This window comes from Rhinatrema bivittatum, chromosome 4, assembly GCF_901001135.1.
Source record: "Rhinatrema bivittatum chromosome 4, aRhiBiv1.1, whole genome shotgun sequence".
Taxonomy (NCBI): domain Eukaryota; kingdom Metazoa; phylum Chordata; class Amphibia; order Gymnophiona; family Rhinatrematidae; genus Rhinatrema; species Rhinatrema bivittatum.
The window spans coordinates 7,064,402-7,084,407 of NC_042618.1; the positions used below are offsets into that span (position 1 = coordinate 7,064,402).

Consider the following 20,006-nt stretch of genomic DNA (forward strand, 5'->3'; position numbering starts at 1 on the left):
CATAATCTTAGCTATGAAAGGGAGATTAGCTATTGGACGGTAGTTGTTGGGGTCTTTTAGGTCCAGGTTGGGTTTTTTTAAAAGAGGTTTGAGTGAGGCTTGTTTGAGGTCTTCTGGGAAGGAACCTTGGGATAGCGAGCAGTTGATGATGTCTGCTAATGTTTTGGATATGGTGTCTGGTATTGAGAGGAGAAGTTTTGAGGGAATATGGTCCGCTGGGTGCGAAGATGGTTTCATTCTTTTAAGGATGGTTTGGATTTCGGAAGACGAAGTGGGTTCAAACATTTCAAGATGAATGTTTTTGATGTGAGGCATTAGGGCTGGAGTTAGAGGGATGATATTGGAGGGAAGTTGAGTAAGAAGATTTGTGATTTTGTTTTGAAAGAAGATGGCGAGTTCATCTGCTTTAGCTTGAGCTTGGTTACTAGGGCATTCTGGTGAGGGTACTTGGGTTAGGGAGGAAACATAGGAGAATAGAGCTTTCGCATCAAAGACTAAGTTGTGGATTTTGGAGGCAAAAAAGTCTCTTTTTGATTTGGAGGTGCTGGCCTTGTATTGTTGTAGCGAGCGTTTGTAGGCTGAGAGTGTGCTAGCAGTAGGACTTTTCCGCCAGTTGGATTCCATTTGTCTTAATTTTTGTTTTAGCCTTCTAAGATCGTCGGTGAACCATGGTTGTTTTTTGGAGGCGTCTGGGTGGGATTTTTTTGTTGTTAGAGGGCAGAGCTTATTGGCTATGGATTCTGTGATGGAGTTCCATGATCGTAAGGCCGTATTGGGATCGGTGAGAACAATAGCGGGAAGGTGTTTGGTCAGCTGATTGGTGAGGTCGTCGGGGTGACAAGGTTTCCTGTAACTAAAGGAGGGAGTAGGTGGATGAGGAGCAGTAGATTTTTCCAATGCGAATGAGGTAGAAATCAGGGAGTGATCCGACCAGGGTATCTTCGTATTTTTTGGTGGGGAGGACGATTTTATGCCTTTGTTGATAAAGATCAGGTCCAACGTATGTCCTGCTTTATGTGTCGGGTAATTGACTATTTGGGTAAAGCCCATCGCTGAGAATGCTAGAAGGAGAGTTTGGCAGCTAGTTGAGAGAGCTGGGTTATCCATGTGGAGATTGAAATCTCCTAGTATTATTGCTGGGGCGTCCAGGTTTAGGAAGGTTGTGGTTATTTCGATGATGGGTGAGACGTCGGCTTCTAAGAGTCCTGGGGGGGCATAGATGAGAAGTATTTGAAGTTGGTGTGATGTGAAGAATCCAATTTCAAGTTTGGTATCGGAGTGGATCGGATGTTGTGAGAATTTGAGGTCTTTTTTAGTTGCAAGTAGGATTCCTCCTCCCCTCTTTTTCAGTCTAGGCAGGGAGAAGATGTCGTAGGTTAGCGTCAGTAGTTGGTTTAATATTGCAGTATCTGAGGGTTTCAACCATGTTTCAGTTATTGCGCAAATATCTGGTTTATCGTCAGTGAGGTAGTCGTTGAGGATTAGTGATTTTTTGGTTATAGATTGCGCATTGAATAGCGATAGGGTGAATAGGGAGAGGCCTAGTAGTTGGGTTATCGGAGCTATTAGGATTGGTGTGAGTGTTTTAAGGTTGCGAAGGTTTGCTTGTCTGGTTGGATTTCTTTTCTGTGAGAAATAGTGAGGTGTGATTGGGATTGCAAATGTTGGATGCATTTTAGAGGCTAGGTCCATTTTAATTGTGGGTGTTGTTATAGAGGATGCTGTGTTTGTTTGAGTGGAGTTGTTGAGTGGAGTGGCGTTGTTGAGTGGATGCTGGAGTCCTGGAGTGGCTGCTGGGTGGATGCTGGAGTCCTGGTGGTGGATGCTGGAGTCCTGGCGTGGATGCTGGGTGAGTGCTGGGTTCCTGGGTGGTTGTTGGCGTGTGTAGTCGTTTGTGAAGTTTGATTGTCTTTGTTTAGCGTTGTTGAGAGGCTGCTGGAGTCCTGCAGAGTTGTCAGTGTGTTTCACCGGTACAGCTGTTTGCCTCTGTATATGTCGTCCTGAATTGTTGTTTGAGAGGGAGAGCATTTGAGCGTTAGATGGCTGACCTTGAATGTGTAGACGGACCTGGTTCTGATACGCTTGGAAATCTTGGTGGATTTTAGCAGGTGTTCAGCCGGCTTCCAATTAGTGGACGAGGATTCCGGGGCTCTCAGGGGCTGCACGAAGGGGCGCACAAAGGGGCGGGCCCCTTTGTCGCGCTCCTTCGGCGCGCGACGCTCGGCGCGCGGCGCCTCGGATGTCCGGGATTAAATCTCGTGTGCTTCTCCGGGATTGGTTGAGGAAGAACCGTTGCAAAGAGGGCGGCAGAAGTCGAGCCGGCTCTTTAAATTTGGCGCGGTCGCGTGGTGCTGAGGTCACCAGCGCGACTGGGGCGGCGTCGGTCCGTCTTTCGTGCGGGAGGGCCCTTCTTGTGGCTTCCTGCGGCGGTGGGCGGAGAGCGGCGAGGCAGCCGGATCGCTGCGACCCTAAGAAGAATCCGGAGGAGGAGGTAGGTGGTACGCTTCCCCGTGGCCGGAGCAGGGGCCCACGGAGGTAGGGCGAGATTTAAGGCCTTACCCCGATGGGCTCAAGCGCCGGCTGCGCGGGCCTCTCTCCCAGCGCCTATCTGCTCCGGGGACCTGTGATCGCTGTTGCAGTCCGTCGCAAAATTAGTCCCCCTCCTCTTTTATTTAATCTGGGGATTGAAAAGACATCGTAGTTCTTGTGTGCTATTTGATTTTTTAGGACTGTGTCTGTCTGTTTTAACCAAGATTTGGTGATTGCAATGAAGTTTGGTTTTGAGTCATAGAGTAGATCTGTAATAATTGGGAATTTTTTTGTGATGGATTGTGCATTAACTAAGAGAAAGGTTAACATTAAAAGGTTATTTGATAATGGGTTTGTAGGGATTTTGGTCCTTTTTATTCTTATGAGGTTGCTGGGCTCTATGTGTTTTGGTTTTTTCCTGTTTGTTGTGTTTGTTATGTGTCTGCTCTTATGTGGTGTTGTGTAATTGTCTCCGTATTTACCTTTGTTTAGGCAGGTTGTGATTGTTTGTACTACCGGTTCTTGGCCTTTGTAGACCTTATCCATGTTTGTCCCGTCTGGATTGTCCTCAGTGTGTCTTCTGTCATCAGGTTTTCTAAGTGGCGTACGAAGGGGCGCACAAAGGGGCATGCCCCTTTGTCGCGTCCCTTCGTCGTGGGACGCCTCCGGTCTCGTGTCGGCCCTTTAATCCTCCCCCTGGGGCGTCCCCAACGTCGAGGACGTCGGTGGCGTCAGCGGAAGGGGAGGGGCCGAGGGCCTGCTTCCGGGACCGTCGGCAGGGATCGGCGTCTGAGAAGAGAGAAAGAAAAAAAAATTAAAACCAGAAAAATGCAGTTCTGTGAGAGGGAGAGAGATTCCAGGTAGGCCTCAGGGTCTCTTGGGAGACAGCGGCAGGCAGTAGCAGGTGGCAGAGGGTACGTCCTGCCTCGGTCTCGGGGCAGCCCTTTAATCCTCCCCCTGGGGCGTCCCCGACGTCGAGGACTTCATATTGTTTGCTGATTAGTTTGTTGGAGCAACTTAATTTTTTTTAATATTGTTATATTCTGTTGTGTTTTTCTGTTAATTGATTTGAATGTAGTTTTATTCTATTTTACCACCTGGATAACATGTTTTATAAGTGGGATATAAAATTCTAATAAATGAAATGAAAGGGTCCACGCTTCGTAGCAGCTCTGAAAATCAGATTCTGCTAGTGGATGGCTAGCTGACCCTCTCCGGAGAACTTATGGATGGATTTTGGTGCAATCTCTCCTACTGAACTTAAACCAATCATAACAACATTTTCTACAGGAAACTGTAATGTGGACTTTTGTCCAGGAGGTTAAGATTGGTTTTGTGGTCGATTATCCTTGAAAAAGGGATGTGTCCTCCACAGCTTGAAATCTGCAGCTTTGATCCAAGAAACCATCTTTAGAATCTTCTCATTATGAAAATTACCTACCCATAATCCAATCTTTATTTTTTTTAAATTAAGCTAGTTGAACATGTGATGGTAATTCAGCTCCAGGACTTTCATGAACTGCGTAATCTGTTAGATTGTTCACAATCTGTTTTAGAAAAGGTAATGATTATGCTGGGTTTATCAGATGACTTTAGACAAACTTTGGATAAATATGGCTCAGGATTTCTTGTTCAATTAGACCTTTCAGCAGTGTTAGACCGAGTTGAACATACTTTTTTACTTAAAAGATTGACAGGCCGATACAGTAAGAACACGTTAAAAAGAGTGTGGCAGTGCCGGGTGCACCCTCGTTTGCCGCACGCACAGTTCGGATCACATACCACTCGATACAGTATTTAAATTAGACGCAAATGCAAGCCGCATTCAAAGCGCGTCCATGAAGCACAATCCATTTTACTGTATAGAGCGCTATGCAGCGCCTATACAGTATCCTGGGTGCGCTGGTACCTGTCATTTCAAATGTCATTTGAAATGACAGGTACCAGGAAGTGGATGGTTCTCCTACGCTCGGGCATCGGAGATTGCCAGTCCTCTCTCCCCCCCTTCCGAAGCAAGGCGCAGGGCAAAAATCGACTCGACATGTTATTAAAGCAAATAGAAATTGTAACAAAAGTAAACTTACTGCATGCTTCCAGCAGCCCCAGTCCTCTCTCCCCTCCTCCCGAGGCGCCCACCGCGGCTCCCCTGCCTCCCGGGGGCAGCTGATGGCGAAAGCGGCTTCCAGCAGCCCCACCAGCGAAGGTGCATGAACGCACGTCCAATTTGGGTGCTCAAGGCAGTGAAGGCGCATGAGCGCACGCCGTGACCTCAGATTTCCATCCGGGCGCTCAGGTTTGTGGTTACCGGTGCCCTTGTGTAGTCTTAATCTAGTTCTGGGTTTTATAGCTTGCCCTACTTTTTGACTGATGTGCAACCTTTCATTGAGGTTACTGACCTTGAAAATGGTGTTTCTTGTGGCAATTTGTTCTGTGCATTGAGTATCCGTCTTGCTGGGAACTGTTTTGATGAGTGACTCCAGGTGCGATATAGCTGCATACTGTTCCTTCCTTTTTACCAAAAGTGGTCTCAGATTTTCATTTGAATCTATTTCCCTGCCATCTTTGGACAGGGCAAGGGATGCGGAGGAATATCGCCTGCTATGACCCTTGGATGTCAGGATGCATATCTTGAGGTATTTAGAGGTTTCTGAACCTCTCAGGAAGACAAACCGGCTGTTTCCCTGTACGTACCAGGATCAGTCCAGACGGTGGGTTATGTCCCCTGTCCAGCAGATGGAGTCAGAACAAAAGCTCGAGGGGGGAGGTCCTATATGACCTCACACCTGAAGCTAGAATCCTCAGTATCTTCTGACTCCAGCAGATATGAGCAGGGGACTGGCTAGTCCCCAGCACAGGTTATTAGGTTTTAGGCCTTCCTGTCTCTGAGGAATCAAGAAAATTAAAAAAAAAAAATTTTTTTTATTATAATTTAAAGAATAGATAGAGAATTTTCTCTGGCAAGACCAGGTGACAGCTACTTCTTTGGCTGTTCTACAAGGGGAGGGACTTGCATACAGTCTTCTCTCTCCTCTTTTTTGTTTCTCTTCTTGAGGGTCCATTTGGGGGTAAGTGTTCTTTTTCTCCTCAATTTTATTTCAGGACCTCACCTCTTGCCGTTTCTTACTGGCACAGGAGGGCAGCATTTTCTTTCTGTCAGGGGTGACCATCAGTTCTACTGATAAAGCTCCCCCCCCCCCCCTTCCCGCCGCTCCCGTGTAACTTCGACCTGCGGCCCCGCGACGTCCATTCCCCGGGGCTGCTAGCTGCCGGGACGTTCATTCCCCGGCAGCTCCTTCGGTTTTACAGGGAGCCGAGGACTTTTCAAGGCGGAGAAGAGCGCTTATTCTAAGGAGGAATTGTTTTTCATTTTTTGGCGCGCCGCCCGTTCCTGCCTCCCCTCACAGCTTCTATGCCGCGCGCGTCGACCTGTTCCTCGTGCGGTCGACAAACCAGTCGCCTTTCTGAGGGGCTTTGTTCCTCCTGTATCCCGGTGGAAGGAGCCGAAGTTCAAGCTGGGGATGGCACAGGAACTCTCTCTGAAGAGAGCTCTTTTCAACTGCGGCAAGCTCCGTTCCCGCTGAGCGCGGGAACGGCGGCCATTTTATTTTCAGATGAGGAAGCCGACGGTTCAGAAGAGGATGCAGGGGGCTCGCATTTGCCGCCTCCCCCCGTTTTGGCTCCCCGGTCTGAAAGGAATGACAGTCAGTCGACTGCAAATGTTCCGGGTGGTTTTCCCCCGAGTTTGTGGTGCTTATGCACCGGGCTTTCCTGCAAAGCAGTCAGCCCCTGGGACCTCTCTTGGCATCTACTCCAGCTAAACTTCCACGTTTGGATGTTTCCTTAGGGGGACCTTCGACGGGACCGCTTCAGCAGTCAGGGGCTTCACAGGCACCCTCTAGGACTCCCGCGGGACCTTCAAGCGGTTCCAATTTAAGTCCACAAGTGGACCCCTCTCAGGACCCAACTGGGAATGATCCCAGTGTGTCGGTCCAAATGGAGGGCGACGATCCACGGGTCCTTAGGATATTGCAGGCTGAGGAGTTGGAGGGACTCATTCCTCATATTCTTCAAGAGATGGACATTGATCCTCCCCCGGACCCTTCTACTCCGGATCCTAAGGTAAAACAGGGGGATCCCCTTCTGGCAGGTCTTCGCCCGCTGGCCAAGGCTTTTCCCACACATCCCAGTTTCTTACAGTTGATTTCTAGGGAGTGGGATGCTCCGGAGGCTTCTCTTAAAGTAAGCAGAGCTATGGATAAGCTCTATCCTCTCCCTATGGATTTTCTTGAATTGCTTAAGGTCCCATAATGTTTCTGAGCCCCAATTAATGTAATAAAGACCAAATCTGTCTTACCAAACCTCTGAGTTGACCTTATGAATCATCAGACTCCAAAACTACATACCTTTAGCAAGAGACTAGAAAAACAAAATCCCACCTAATTTGTCTCAAAGAAAAAAAGCTCAGCTTTTCCAATCCACAAACGAGAAATTACTATTTACTTGATAATTTTATTTTCTTTAGTACAGGTAAGTAGTAATTTCTCCTTTCTTAGCGTTCAGATAGGTAAATCCAAAACCAGTGGGATGTACCAAAGCTACTCCTGAATAGGGTGGGAGGTTGCCCACGGTCCAGTCAAAACCACACATGCGAAGGCTGCATCATCCCAGGCCTGCACATCCAGATGATAATGCCTGGAAAAGCTGTGTAAAGAGGACCAAGTCACACCTCAGCAAGTGTCGACAGGAGACAACAATCTAACCTCTGCTCATGACACTGCCTGAGCCCTAGTGGAATGAGCCCTAAGCTGACTAGGTAACAGCTGCTCATCATCCATATATGTAGCCATGACGACCTCCTTAATCCAGCAGGCTATTGTAGCCCATGATGCCAGCTCACTCTTGTTTACCTCCACCGTGGAGTATAGACAGCTAGGGATGTGCAGGCAAAAAGTTTTCGTTGCATACGCGATCCGTATTCGTGGGGGGTCAATTCCGTTTCATGCGGAAGTATGGAGAATTCAATAAGTTGTCGATCTGTAAATATGTTACTACTAAATTAACTACAACCCCCCACCCTCCTGACCTCCCCAAGACTTACCAAAACTCCCTGGTGGTCCAGCGGTGGGGTCCGGGAACTCACTCACACCCTCGGTGCTAGTTTCATCATGGCGCCGATAGCCTTTGTCACAGGGGCTACCGGTGCCATTGGTCAGCTCCTGTCACATGGCCATCGGCGCCATCTTGTGCTCCTACCATGTGACAGGGGCTGACCAATGGCACCGGTAGCCCCTGTGACATAGTATGGGCAAAGGCTATCGGCGCCATTTTGAGTCCTGGCCTGGCGTCGGACGGCAGGTCGCTCCAGGACCCCCGTTGGACCCACAGGGACTTTTGGCCAGCTTGGGGGGGCCTCCTGACCCCCACAAGACTTGCCAAAAGTCCAGCGGGGGTCCGGGAGCGACCTCCTTTCACGGCGGCCGACCGATCCCAATACTCAAAATGGCGCCGACCTCCGTCATAGTGAGGGCAGAGGCGATCGGCGCCATTTTGAGACTCAAAATCGCCGTCCCGCCAATACTCAAAATGGCGCCGATCGCCTTTGCCCTCACTATGACGGCGATCGGCGTCATTTTGAGAATTGGTGGGACGGCGATTTTGAGTCTCAAAATGGCGGCGATCGGTGCCATTTTGAGTATTGGGATCGGGCGGCCGGCGTGAAAGAAGGTCGCTCCCGGACCCCCGCTGGACTTTTGGCAAGTCTTGTGGGGGTCAAGAGGCCCCCCCCAAGCTGGCCAAATGTCCCTGTGGGTCCAACGGGGTCCCGGAGCGACCTGCCGTCCGACGCCAGGCCAGGACTCAAAATGGCGCCAATAGCCTTTCCCATACTATGTCACAGGGGCTACCGGTGCTATTGGTCAGCCCCTGTCACATGGTAGGAGCACAAGATGGCGCCGATGGCCATGTGATAGGAGCTGACCAATGGCACCGGTAGCCCCTGTGACAAAGGCTATCGGCGCCATGATGAAACTAGCACCGAGGGTGTGAGTGAGTTCCCGGACCCCACCACTGGACCACCAGGGAGTTTTGGTGAGTCTTGGGGGGGTCAGGAGGGTGGGGGGGGGGGGGTTTAAATTTTTATTTAGGCCGAATTAAACAGAAATCTGTTTAATACGTGGGGAGTCGCGATGCGTTTCGCCTCCCCACGTATTTAACAGATAGCAAAAAATAAGTTGCGGATTACAAATACGTAGAAAACGGATGCACACCTCTATAAAAGAAAATTATTCCTCACCTGCTAATTTTCGTTCCTGTAGTACCAAGGATCAGTCCAGACGGTGGGTTATGTCCCCTGTCCAGCAGATGGAGTCAGAACAAAAGCTCGAGGGGGGAGGTCCTATATGACCTCACACCTGAAGCTAGAATCCTCAGTAACAAGACTTTCAGAGCCAAAAAGAGGAAAAAATGGAGGAATCAAGAAACACAACTGTTCATAAAAAGATAATTAACAATTGAACTGTTTTAAACCAATTACAACAATGGAACTTGCAACCAACAAACACACAAAACTCGATCATTCCCTAGAGAACTAGGGAATGTCAGAGGTAGAGACAGAAAAGAGTAGTAATGACGAGCAGAGGCGTTCCCCAAACAAGAATCCCCCCCAAAAATTAGGGAGGGTGTCTGGACTGATCCTTGGTACTACAGGAACGAAAATTAGCAGGTGAGGAATAATTTTCTTTTCCCTGTACGTACCAGGATCAGTCCAGACGGTGGGATGTACCAAAGCTTCCCTACTACGGGTGGGCCTTGGAAAGCCCTGCTCGAATGACACTATCTCCGAAAGATCCGAACACAGGAGCACGTATGTCCAGACGATAGTGCTTGGAAAAGGTATGCAGTGATTTCCAGGTAGCCGCCCTACAGATCTCTTGCGCAGATACTGACATACTCTCCGCCCAAGAGGCCGCTTGAGCCCTTACAGAATGAGCCTTAACAGCCAACGGTGGTTGTCTTCCAGCCGTTATGTACGCCGAGACTATCGCACCCTTCAACCAACGGGCGATAGTAGCCTTGGAAGCCATACAACCCTTCCTAGGCCCTGACCAAAGGACAAACAAGTGGTCTGAGAGTCGAAAATCATTTGTAGATGCTAGATACTGCAAAAGACACCGCTTGACATCCAAGGAACGCAGATGTCTAGAATCCTCCGACGAGAAGGAAGGCAATTCGACCGACTGGTTGAGATGAAAAGGAGAGACTACCTTTGGTAGAAAAGAAGGCACCGTGCGTAAAGATACTCCGCAGTCCGTGAAACGGAGATACGGTTCCCTACAGGACAGCACCTGAAGTTCTGAAATGCGACGCGCTGAAGTAATAGCCACCAGGAAAATAGACTTAAGCGTAAGATCCTTTATGGTGGACGACCGTAGAGGCTCGAATGGTGGATCCCCCAGTACCTTGAGTACCAAGTTGAGACTCCATGAAGGACAGAGTGGTCTGATCAGAGGCTTCAACTGTCGTACTCCCCGGAGGAAGCGTACAACATCCGGATGCGCCGAGAGAAGCGAGTCCTTTCCATTATGGAGAAGCGCTCCCAAGGCAGCCACCTGTACCCTAATGGAGTTGTAGGCGAGACCCATCTCCAAACCTGACTGCAAAAAGTCAAGAATCTGTGCGACCGAAGCTTTACTCAGAATAAGAGAGCGCGAAACGCACCAATCCTCAAAAACCTTCCGGACTCTTACATAAGTAACCGAAGTAGAAGACTTACGAGCTCGTAGAAGAGTGGAAATCACAGCCTCCGGGTATCCCCGACGCCTGAATCTATGCCTCTCAAAAGCCAGGCCGCAAGACAGAAGCGATCCGCCGCTTCGAAAAATATGGGCCCCTGCCTGAGAAGCCGTGGGAGATGACCGAGCCGGATCGGACCGTCGTGAGCGAGGTGTAGAAGATCCCCGAACCATGGACGACGAGGCCATTCCGGAGCTACCAGGATCACCGGACCCGGATGGGTCTCTATCCGCCTTAACACCTTCCCCACCAGAGGCCACGGTGGGAAGACATAAAGAAGAATCCGGTGTGGCCATGGCAGGACTAGCGCATCGACCCCTTCTGCGCCGTGTTCTCTTCTGCGACTGAAGAAGCGTGTTGCCTTTGCGTTTGCCGCTGTGGCCATGAGATCCAAGCGAGGCTTGCCCCAACGATGTTCTATCAGGGACATCGCAGCCATGGAGAGTTCCCACTCCCCGGGATCCAGTCGCTGACGGCTGAGAAAGTCTGCCTGTATGTTGTCGACGCCTGCTATGTGAGAGGCTGATATGCGGAGTAAGTTGAGCTCTGCCCAACGCATCAACTTCTCCGCTTCCCACGCTACAAGGCGACTACTCGTGCCTCCCTGGCGATTGATGTAAGACACCGTTGTTGCATTGTCGGACAGAATCCGGACCGCCCTTTGACGAACCATCGGGAAGAAACCCTGGAGAGCAAGACGAACTGCCCTGGTCTCCAGACGATTGATGGACCACTTCCTTTGTTCCTCTGTCCAAGTTCCTTGGATGGAACTTAAGTGGCAGACCGCCCCCCATCCGGTGAGGCTGGCGTCCGTGGTGATTACTACCCAGTCCGGAGTCTCCAGGGACACTCCCCGAGCTAAGTGTTGAGGGTCTAACCACCAATGGAAACTGAGACGAGTCACCGCCGGGATTGGAAGTACTGTTTGATAATCCCCTGAAGCCGGCTTCCAATGAGACAGCAAGGCCCACTGAAGAGGCCGAAGATGAGCGAAGGCCCACGGAACCAGGTCGATTGTGGACGCCATAGTCCCTAGCACCTGAAGATAATCCCAGGCTGTGGGTTCTGGGAGGGATGAGAATCGTCGAATCTGTGCACGCAACGTCTGTGCCCGTTCCGGTTTCAGAAACACCTTGCCCACCTTTGTGTTGAAATGAGCTCCCAGAAAATTCAGCGTCTGCGAGGGTGTGAGATGACAGTGTCGAAGGCTGCCGATATATCTAATAATGCAAGTAGGAACGAATGACCTTGGTCTAGACCGATAAGTATGGTGTCAGTGATAGCTAAAAGGAGATTCTCAGTGTTACGGCCTTTTCTGAAACCAAATTGAGATGGGTGCAGGAGGTTGTGTTCCTCGAGGTAGTCGGAGAGCTGAGTATTGACTACTTTCTCGAGGACTTTTGCAAGGAAGGGGAGGTTGGAGATGGGCCTGTAGTTTGCAGGATCTGAGGGATCAAGGGAGGGTTTTTTTAGGAGTGGCTTCACGACGGCAAGTTTGAGCGGATCTGGGACTTTGCCGAATGTGAGGGAGCAATTAATGAAGTCAGATAAGGGTTTGGCGATGGTGGTGGGAATGGAGAGGAGGGTTTTGGAGGGGATAGCGTCTGCGAAATGTGTAGCTGGTTTCATATTTTTGAGGATGGTCTCAATTTCAAGGGTGGATGTGAGGTCAAAGGATTTGATGCTGGCGCTACTGTGAATTGGGATGGGGGAGTTGGTCGTGGGGTTAGGGGGAAAGCGTAGGAGGATGCTGGATATTTTGTGTTGGAAGTATTTTGCCAGCTCCTCGCATTTTTCCTTGGGGTGTTCTTCGGGGGTGGTAGGGTGGGGGGTCTTAGTGAGATCTGCGACATAGGAAAAGAGGGCGTTGGCGTTGAATTGTAGGTCATGAATTTTAGATGCATGGAAGTCCCTTTTGGCATTGATGGTGGCTTGCCGGTAGCCGTGCAGTGCTTGTTTATACACTGCTTTGTATTGGGGGGAGGGTTGGCGGCGCCACAGGTGTTCTTTTGATCTAAGGTCCTGCTTCAATTTTTGTAGTTCGTTAGTGTACCAGGGGTTTTTTTTGTTCTGTAGGAGGGGGATTTCTTTGCGTATCATGGGGCAGAGGTCATTGGCTATAGATTTGGTGATATGATTCCAAGAGTAAAGGGCTGCATCTGGATCTGACAGGTCGAGGTTCTTTATTGCTTTGTCTAGTGCTGTGGTCATGACTTCTGATGAGCAGGGTTTCCGGAAGGAGATAGTTTTTTTCTGGATTTGTGGGATTATGGAGGGGGAATTGAGACAGATTTGGGTATTGATGATGTAGTGGTCGGACCAGGGTATGAGGGTGGCTACAGGAATGTTGGGTGCAGAGAGGTGGGAGTTGATAAAGAGGAGGTCGAGGGTATGACCTGCCTTGTGAGTGGGGGAGGCCATGAGCTGTCTGAAGCCTAGGGCTTCGAAGGTGGTTAGAAGGGTTTCGCAGGCAGGAGTGCGGGGGAAGGAGTCTATATGGAGGTTAAAGTCTCCAAGTATGACTGTGGGGGTGTCTGATTTGAGGTTATCTACAATAAATTCAATGAGGGGGGAAGAATCGTGTTCGAGAAGGTTAGGTGGGGCGTAAATAAGGCATATCTGTAGGGCAGGTGATTTGAAAAGTCCGATTTCTAGTCTTGGAGGGGGGCAGCAGGGTTGGAGTTTGAGGTTAAGGTGCTTTTTTGCGGCTAGGAATAACCCGCCACCTCTCTTTTTGGGTCTTGGGATGGACACTTCCTTTCTCAGGAAGCAAGGTGCCCACGTCTACCCCTACCTGGACAACTGGTTAATCAGGGCCCCAACCCAGCAAATCGCTCGGTCCTCGGTTGCTTACCTGTAACAGGTGTTCTCACAGGACAGCAGGATGTTAGACCTCACGAAACCCGCCCGCTGCCCCGCGGTGTTGGGTTCGTTTTTTATTTTATTTTTCGGCATTACCTGTAGCTTTCAAAACAAGACTGAAGGGGGACCCCTGCTGGCTGCAGGGTTAGTGCCATGCTGGGCATGCCCAGTAGGGGCCAGTCAAAGTTCTAGAGACTGACAAAAGTTTTCTGTGATTGGGATCCATCCTGTGATGTCACCCATTTGTGAGGACTAACATCCTGCTGTCCTGTGAGAACACCTGTTACAGGTAAGCAACATTTGCTTTTCTTTGGTTAAACATAGAAACAAAGACATGACGGCAGAAAAGGACCATCCAATCTGTCCAGCGAGCTTCCTAATGTAGTAACTGCCACTTTCTGCAGGTTTCTCCCATGTTTCTCTTAAGGGTACTAACTGCCACTCCGTGCACTTATCCCCAAGCCCTATGATAACCTATAAAAAAATTGCAGCTAGCAACAGTTTTTTTATTGGATGATGAGTTTTCTTGAAAAATTTAGACAGGGCTGCTTGATGCGCTTTGCTTATGGACTTGGCCATAGAAGTAGGCCTGTATTTTTTCCCTTATGCCTGTGTATCAGTATGCCAGACTGTAGAAGTTCCCCTTTTCCTCTGCCGTCGAAGTGAGGAGCAATGGTGCAATTGCTTTAAAAGAATCAAGGCGTATTGGTTAAGGGTAATAATCTCCATGCCTTCTGCTAAGGGTAGTAACCGCCACACCAGCAAATTACTTCCCTACACGCTTTCTTCATTTCCTTTAGGACTTGGCCGTAGAAGCAGTTCTGTGCTTTTTCCCTTATGTCTGCATCTCAGTACCCTAGACCGAGAAAGTTGGGCCCTTGGTTGTTGTCTTAATCCAATTACTCTTTTTCCCTCTGCCATCTAAGTAGGGAGCAATGTTGCAGTTGCATTAAAATAAATGGGCACCTAGACTGCACCATAAAGCTTGGTGTCTTATGTGTTTGAACTAAAGTGCCAATGTGTTTATACTCCAGGTCCCACATACTTTTAGAGAACAATATTTTTATATATTGCAAATAAAAACTACCTAATAGGAGTGAGGCAAAGGTGAGTACTTATCTTCAAACTCCAGTGGAATGCTCATAGAAGCAGGCTTCTTGAAAGCTTTTAAATCCACAGGAGCCAGTTTTTATAGTAGTGCTGTCTCGTTAAAAAACTTATGATGCAGCGTTTTGAAATTGCTTGTCTTTGTTAGGGGTTAATACGGCAGTGGAGAAGAAAGTTCTGCTAAGCTGTCAAGGCTCTGACAAAATCACATCACTCAAGAACATGAATTTGTCACATATGAACCACACTCTTCCCATGGTGACACCACCCTTTCTGTGAAGAAACATTTCTTTGGTTCATCTTGTTAAGAGCAGAGCGCAAGCTGCAGGTGTGCCGCAGACCTGCTTGTAACTGTTCCAAGGAGAGTGTTTGCTGGATGGCACCCTTATACTGATGGGTTGCTCACAAGCCATTAACCCTCACACCATCATTCTAGACATGTTACTTTCCGACAAAGGAGGGGTTTGCCAATTTATTAATTCTTCTTGTTATTCCTATATTAATGGTAGTATTAGAAATCACATGCAAGCTATAGATACCTTACTGTCACACCTTTCCCATTTCACTGACACAGAAAACCCCTCATGGGATGTCTTTGGTTTGGGAAAAATGTTAGGACTTTGGGGCCAAAGATTGCTGATGATGGTTATAAAAATAATAGTATTTCTTCTTATTTTATGTGCATCCTTTGGCGTTCAATGCATTGTTATGTTATCTAAAAAAAGTATTCCCAAGACAATGGTCTCTACAACAATTGCAACACCCCAGAATATATCCTCAGATGAGGAATTTGATAGGTTATGCACTATGAGTAAAAATATAGTAGACATTTAGGACAAGCATTGCCCCCCTGGACCAAAAGTAGGAACTGTGATAATAACATTTATTGTAGGCACCTATTTAGTGGAAATTTATCAGGAAGGGTCCAGGTGTCAATGCTCTGTCTTGAAACTGTCTCTTTTGAAGATACAATGAAGAGTTATAAAATCAAGGGTAATTGGAATTCTCAGGATGTTTAGAAGTGTCAGCAAGTGTTTTTTCACCTTGTGATCTTAAATCAAAGGAGGGTTGTACTAACTTCCTGGGCAAAAGTGTATTTAAGTACATTCAATTGGATATCTAATTAAGTCAGTCTCTCAATCTTAGGAGCTGACTTCCTTGTGCGCATAAGAAATACAGGTTTTGATCATTAGAAACGCACTGTCTCTGTTGTCCTCGTGTCCTTGGTAAACTTTTTCATTACACATCTCAAAAAAGATATAGTTGCGATGGAGAAGGTACAGAGAAGGGCGACCAAAATGGTAAGGGGAATGGAACAGCTCCCCTATGAGAAAAGACTAAAGAGGTTAGGACTTTTCAGCTTGGAGAAGAGACGGCTGAGGGGGGATATGATAGAGGTGTTTAAAATCATGAGAGGTCTAGAACGGGTAGATGTGAATCGGTTATTTACTCTTTCGGATAATAGAAAGACTAGGGGGCACTCCTTGAAGTTAGCATGGGGCACATTTAAAACTAATCAGAGAAAGTTCTTTTTCACTCAACGCACAATTAAACTCTGGAATTTGTTGCCAGGGGATGTGGTTAGTGCAGTTAGTGTAGCTGTGTTTAAAAAAGGATTGGATAAGTTCTTGGAGGAGAAATCCATTAGCTGTTATTAACTAAGTTGACTTAGAAAATAGCCACTGCTATTACTAGCAACAGTAACATGGAATAGACTTAGTTTTTGGGTACTTGCCAGGTTCTTATGGCCTGGATTGGCCTCTGTTGGAAACAGGATGCTGGGCTTGATGGACCTTTGGTCTGACCCAGTAGGGCATGTTCTTATGTTCTTACCTGGGTAACATCAAGCTAAGTTGAGAGAACATTGTACACATCTTATCTTACTGCATGTGAAAACGCCATAACGCAATTTGATAAATGACCCTGAAAGTTTGCTGCATCCCTTCCTCTCCCCTCATTCTGCACACATCTCTTCCCTGGAGGTGCAGGAGAGGGAGAGCTGGTTATCCCCAATTTCTTTATTAATTCCATATCATTGTAACCTTTTTTGGTGGATGACACATATCCTGAAGGGCCTTAGAAGAATTTATAGCTGGGGTTGTCCTCACACTTCTCATTCCCCTTTCCTGAGTGCCCAAGGTATGGGTCCTTTCTGTGGTAGTGAAGGCTAACCTTCTTGGCCCAGGCAGTAGTGTTCTCTCATGTGTGTATATTACCATGGCTCTTCAGGGTAGATATACTTACACACCAGGCAAGAATCTCTGGATGGGTGTTCAAATTAAAGTTTACTACAATTCCTTTTAAAACAATCAATATATGCAAAACATAGGGACAGTAACTTTCATTTTGGTGTGCGGGTGCACAGGTGCGCGTGTTTGCGGCTCACAATTTTATATGGGTACATGCAAATACCATGTGTACCTCGTAGGTGGAGGGAATTTGTAATTCCCAGTTCAGGACTTCCTTACCACTCCAGCAAAATAGCTTTTCTTTTATCCTACCTGCCCCGACCCTTAAAACCCTGCTGAGCAGCCTAGATTTCTTTTCTACTTACACCTTCTCCATAGCAGAAGTAAAGTTACACGGTAGAAGACCCCAGCACGTGCTTGTGCTCGTAAGTATTTATGCACACAGTTTTACTTACAGATCTGAACTGCCCATGTCCTGCCCAGACTACACCCATGCCCCGCCCATTTTTATCTTTTGGATTTGTGCACATGCCGGGCAATATGCGCGTACTCTGTACTCAGCCGCTTTTTAAAATCCGCACGGTGTGCGCTGGCTGGAGAAATGCATATCTCCCTGCTTTGGTGCGCATAGCCCTTTTAAATTCTACCTGAAAATGTCTAGATATTTCCAGTGTTCTCAGATTTACAAGAGATAGGATTCAAACACTCTCTAAGTATGTGGCAATGTCTCTCCAGGCAGGGATTTGGAGCATGGGTATCCTTCATGCCAAGGAAAGATGATTATCCAAAAGTGGCCGGGGATTTTTAACAGTGACCGGATCTCTTCCCTCAATACCTGAGGTCCACATGAATCCCGAATGTCACCTGGCAATGTCCTGTGTCCCGGGCTAGAAACTCCTGTTAGGGATCTCCTGATGATTCCAGCAACTCTCCTGATTCCAGCAACTGACCTCCCAGGAGGAAAGGCCTGCAGGGGAAACAGTTTTACCAAAAGTCTCCAGTTCAGGGGAAAAGGAGGGGGCAGAACAATTCTCCCTTTCCCCAAGGAAGGGAAAATACAAACTTGCAAAACTTGAATCAGGATATCTGCTCGCAGCTGGGTGCTGCAATCTCCTCTTCTACTGGTCGAAAAAGTATACAGTCCCTTCTGACCAGCCTGAGCAAGGGATACAGCCTGCCAGGAATAGAGCAGATAAAAAACGCAGAGGACCTAGAAAAACTGTAAAAAGCTTCTTGAATAACCCTCTTCTTTCCAGCCCTATTACACCCCACCTGGCAAGGCATTTGCCTCTCTGCTCCTGTGTCAAACTGGGGACCTAACTCAGAGAGCACACATGCAACATAACCTTCCCTTCTGAAAGCAAACTATATCTGCCCTGCTCTCACCTAAACTACCCCCCCCCCCCTTTGTGCCTAAGAGACATCCAATTCCAGACAAACTCTGGGCTAGATGCTATAGTGAATGGTTTGTCCCTCTGCAGCTGACTACCCAATGGTTAGGACTAGGGACATCTAGTGGAGACCCCAAGGAGTCTATACATAATGATTACCTTGAATTCTGGTTCCCAACCCATGGCTCTAACCACTGGGCCACACTATCTTTTCTTCTGGGTTTTGTCTTGAGTGCCCAGATCTTTTCCTGACAGAGTAAAAGGCTGCAGTATAAGAGAAGTGGGGCCTTTGATGTTTATTAGCAATGCCTGGATCTGGATCCAGAGGCTGCAGCCCGTTCTGGGAAGAGCCAGCATGAGACTGGAGTCAGTGCTTTGAGCAGACAACTTTCACTCCACTCGGATTGTGGCAGGTCAGAGCACTGGGACATGGGGACAATTTCTACTCTGAACACAGGACAGAGACTCAGGGCAGTTCTGATGTGGTTGGTTTCACCCTGGGAGGTGTCTGAAGCTTGCTACCAGGTGGAGGTGCCTCTTCTCCATTGTGGGGACCATGGGCAATAAGATGATTTTTACAGCTCCTGTGTCGTAACCAGAAATCATCCTTCCACCCTTGGCCAGAGTCGCTCTGACTTGCCTCTGCTATTGCTCCTCCTCCCCTCCCTTTTGTGTTTGTGTAACCCACCTTTAGTAAGAAGACAATGACAATATCAAAATGATCATTTGTGACACTGAAGGACTCAATTGGGTGCTGTCTCTTTAAGGGTTACAATACTGTAAGTCAGTGCGGGGCATGTGCAGGCAGATCACTGTTTCCTCAGCAAGATGGAGGACGTTCCCTGCTGTGCCTTGAAGGTAAAGAATTTGTCTGTTTATAATTAAGGATCCATGCTGTGAAGGACTTAGAGTCATTTGATATTTGCCAGAAACTGAGGGTTCCCTTGGGTGGAGGCTGCTCTAATAAGGGACCAGCTATTAGCAGCAGAAGCAATGATGATGTCATCTTCCACCCTTCAGCATTCAAACATCTCCCAAGTAGGACACAAGCTGGGACTTTGTTATCAGTGCAAAGACTGTATAAAGATTGGAGTTAGCTGCTGATGTGATACCAGTTTGAAATCTTTGAGCAAGATTTCATGTCTAAAACTCTACAGTATTCATGTTTGTGGAGTGAGCAGACTGATCAAGTTTGCTAATCATTCAGTAAAGTTTAATGTTGTTACATGTTAATGAAGTGTGTAGTTCCATTATTGGTGCTGGGCTATCATTTGAAATGCAGGTCTCTACAGCTTTAAACTTGCATAGGCTGAAGTTGGTTAACCCTGGAGTAATAACCTACAATAAGAAACCAGTGTCACATATATATTGCAAAGTTACATTTGCAGGTCCAGCTCACTCTCCTCAGGTTATAATTAGTACTTAGTCCTCTGTTTTAAGGAAGTCATTTCTGTTGTTACTTCTCCAAGCCAGTAACTCTAGACTTAACTTTGCTTGAAAAAATGGCACCTGTAAATTTAATTTCCTGATCATATTGAATAAGAAACTACCGTTTATTGATATGTAAAATCACAGTCATAAACCAATTTACACCATTTTCAAACGCAAATATTACTAAGTCCTCTAGTACACGTTGGGTGGCACGTATCAGCAGGAAACAGAATTCAGAACACGCTGAATATCTTGTAATTCTATTGTTACTGCTATTGTAAATCAATCTTTGTCTGCTTCATGTTATACCATGAGAGGCTCCCCCGTCCTTACCTTATTGTGGCAGTAATTGCACAAGTCATTGGCTCCAATGAAAATGGTCACCAGTTTCCAGTCATTGTCAAAGCTAATGTCCTGGGAAGACAGCAGAGATGGGAAGTGGTAAGTCCTGGATCTGTTTTATTGTTCTGACCACAGAGGCCTTTATCCTCTGTGAATTGAATGATACTTGGTTTCAAAATGAATTTAGAATTTTAGAGTCAGATTTAAGCATCAGAAAAATGAAACTTTTCAAGTTACTTTCTTGCATAAATCTGAAATAGTGCATCTTTTAGAAAAATAGAAATGACCAATAGGCCCATCCAGTCTACCCAGCAAGCTTTCACACTTATTTGTTACTCCGACCGCTGAGTTCAGGGCCCTTATT

The 20,006-nt window shown here is 47.5% G+C and overlaps 1 protein-coding gene across 2 annotated transcripts in view; it reads right to left on the reverse strand.

Moving 5' to 3' along the window:
* Nucleotides 1–20,006, reverse strand: part of LOC115089621 (phospholipase B1, membrane-associated-like) — a 421,390-nt gene that overhangs the window by 145,104 nt on the left and 256,280 nt on the right. For both annotated transcript variants that reach the window (XM_029597711.1, XM_029597710.1), the window contains exon 10: nucleotides 19,634–19,714. In XM_029597711.1, coding sequence (XP_029453571.1) covers nucleotides 19,634–19,714 — 81 coding nt within the window. The remainder of the gene's footprint in view (nucleotides 1–19,633; nucleotides 19,715–20,006) is intronic.